Here is a 2,326-nt window from a genome sequence, read left to right on the forward strand (position 1 = left end):
CATTGTGACATTATATCATTGATATCATGAAACAACTCCTTCATGTATGTATTTTCTGATGTTTGATCAGAGATCTTTAATCAGATTATCTCTGGTCACAGCCTTGAGGTTTCTCTCCTGTGTGTGTTCTCTGGTGTATCTTCATATGGCTAGATGTTATAAATAACTTCCCACATTGAGTACAGCTATAGGGTTTCTCTCCAGTGTGTTTTCTCTGGTGAACAGTCAGATTGCACGACAAAGTAAAACTCTTCCCACATTCATCACAGCTATACGGTTTCTCTCCTGTGTGTTCTCTGGTGTGATACCAGGTTGCTTAGCTGAGTAAAACACTTCCCACATTGATCACAGATATAAGATTTCTCTCCTGTGTGTGTTCTCTGGTGTGATATCAGGCTGGTTGAATGAGTAAAATTCTTCCCACATTGAGTACAGCTATAAGGTTTCTCTCCTGTGTGTGTTCTCCTGTGAAGCGTCAGAATGCTAGATGTAGTAAAACTCTTCCCACATTCATCACAGCTATATGGTTTCTTTCCTGTGTGTGTTCTCTGGTGTCGAGTCAGATTGCTAGAATCATTATAACTCTTCCCACATTCATCACAGCTATAAGGTTTCTCTCCTGTGTGTGTTCTCTGGTGTATCTTCAGTTCTCCAGATTGAACAAAACTCTTCCCACATTGAATACAGCTATAAGTTTTCTCTCCTGTGTGTATTCTCTGGTGTATCTTCAGTTCGCAAGATTGAACAAAACTATTCCCACATTCAGTACAGCTATAAGGTTTCTCTCCTGTGTGTGTTCTCTGGTGTATCTTCAGTTCACAAGATTGAACAAAACTCTTCCCACATTAAGTACAGCTATAAGGTTTCTCTCCTGTGTGTGTTCTCTGGTGAAGAGTCAGATGGCTCGTAGTAGTAAAACTCTTCCCACATTCATCACAGCTATATGGTTTCTCTCCTGTGTGTATTCTTTGGTGTGATATCAGGCTGCCTAGCTGAGTAAAACTCTTCCCACATTGATCGCAGCTATAAGGTTTCTCTCCTGTGTGTGTTCTCTGGTGTAACATCAGGCTGGTTGAATGAGTAAAACTCTTCCCACATTGAGTACAGCTATAAGGTTTCTCTCCTGTGTGTGTTCTCTGGTGAAGAGTCAGATTGCTCGACTTAGTAAATCTCTTCCCACATTCATCACAGCTATATGGTTTCTCTCCTGTGTGTATTCTCTGGTGTGATATCAGGCTGCTTAGCTGAGTAAAACTCTTCCCACATTCATCACAGCTATACGGTTTCTCTCCTGTGTGTATTCTCTGGTGTGCTATCAGGCTGCTTAGCCGAGTAAAACTCTTCCCACATCGATCACAGGTATAAGGTTTGTCTCCTGTGTGTGTTTTTTGGTGTACATTAAGACGGCTAGATGTATCAAAACTCTTCCCACATTGAGTACAGCTATAAGGTTTCTCTAGTGTGTGGATTCTCTGATGCATTTTAATGGCTGTTGATGAGGTGAATCTCTTCCCACAGTCAGAGCAGCAGTGAGTTCTCTTCCCTGTGGGTCTCTGCTGGTGTTTCTTGAGGTGTTCTAATGTGGAGAGACTCTTCTCTGCCTTGTCAGCATCATGAGGTTGTTCAGGCTCCCCAGAGGATCCACGATAGTCGTGTCTCTCTCCTGTGTGAATGACAAAGTCAGACAGATGGTTAAAGTCCCACAACAGTGGAAATCCACTGTTTATTTGAGGTAAAGGGTGATGCCCAGAGCATACCCATGAAGTTGTACAACAATTGAAGTCTGTTAAATTTGAAAATGGAGACAGTCAAGATAGCAACAATAGTCAGATTTAGTCTTGTTTTCACATTAGTAGTAACATCTAAGATTGTAGACTACAAATAAGTTATTCATGTTGTTGAAACCCTAAGCAATGTGCCAGATGACTTCTGGTCTCCAATATAGGACCGTTTCTGTGTTTGCTAAAATTGCGGCACGAGGGCAATGCGCACACAATTTGGTTGCAGAAACTCCTTCCTGCTAATGAGGAAACCGCTAGTTATGGATGTAGTATATCTGGTAATGAGGAAACCGCTAGTTATGGATGTAGTATATCTGGTAATGAGGAAACCACTAGTTATGGATGTAGTATATCTGCTAATGAGGAAACCACTAGTTATGGATGTAGTATATCTGGTAATGAGGAAACCACTAGTTATGGATGTAGTATATCTGCTAATGAGGAAACCACTAGTTATGGATGTACTATATCTGGCTGGAGCAAAAATGGTGAGCAAAGATTTTAGTTTTTCACAATGTATTCTGAATGTGAATGGGGGAAAACTC

At 41.1% G+C, this 2,326-nt stretch overlaps 1 protein-coding gene across 1 annotated transcript; it reads right to left on the reverse strand.

Moving 5' to 3' along the window:
* Nucleotides 1-446: 446 nt before the first annotated feature.
* On the reverse strand, nucleotides 447-1,490 carry LOC115186686 (zinc finger protein 2 homolog; the record flags this gene model as incomplete). The annotated part of the gene is given in 2 exon segments (XM_029746226.1): nucleotides 447-584; nucleotides 747-1,490. Coding segments are annotated over 2 exon segments (873 nt in total), but the record flags the coding sequence as incomplete, so codon positions are not given.
* Nucleotides 1,491-2,326: the final 836 nt, after the last annotated feature.

Source organism: Salmo trutta, unplaced genomic scaffold, assembly GCF_901001165.1.
Source record: "Salmo trutta unplaced genomic scaffold, fSalTru1.1, whole genome shotgun sequence".
Lineage (NCBI taxonomy): Eukaryota > Metazoa > Chordata > Actinopteri > Salmoniformes > Salmonidae > Salmo > Salmo trutta.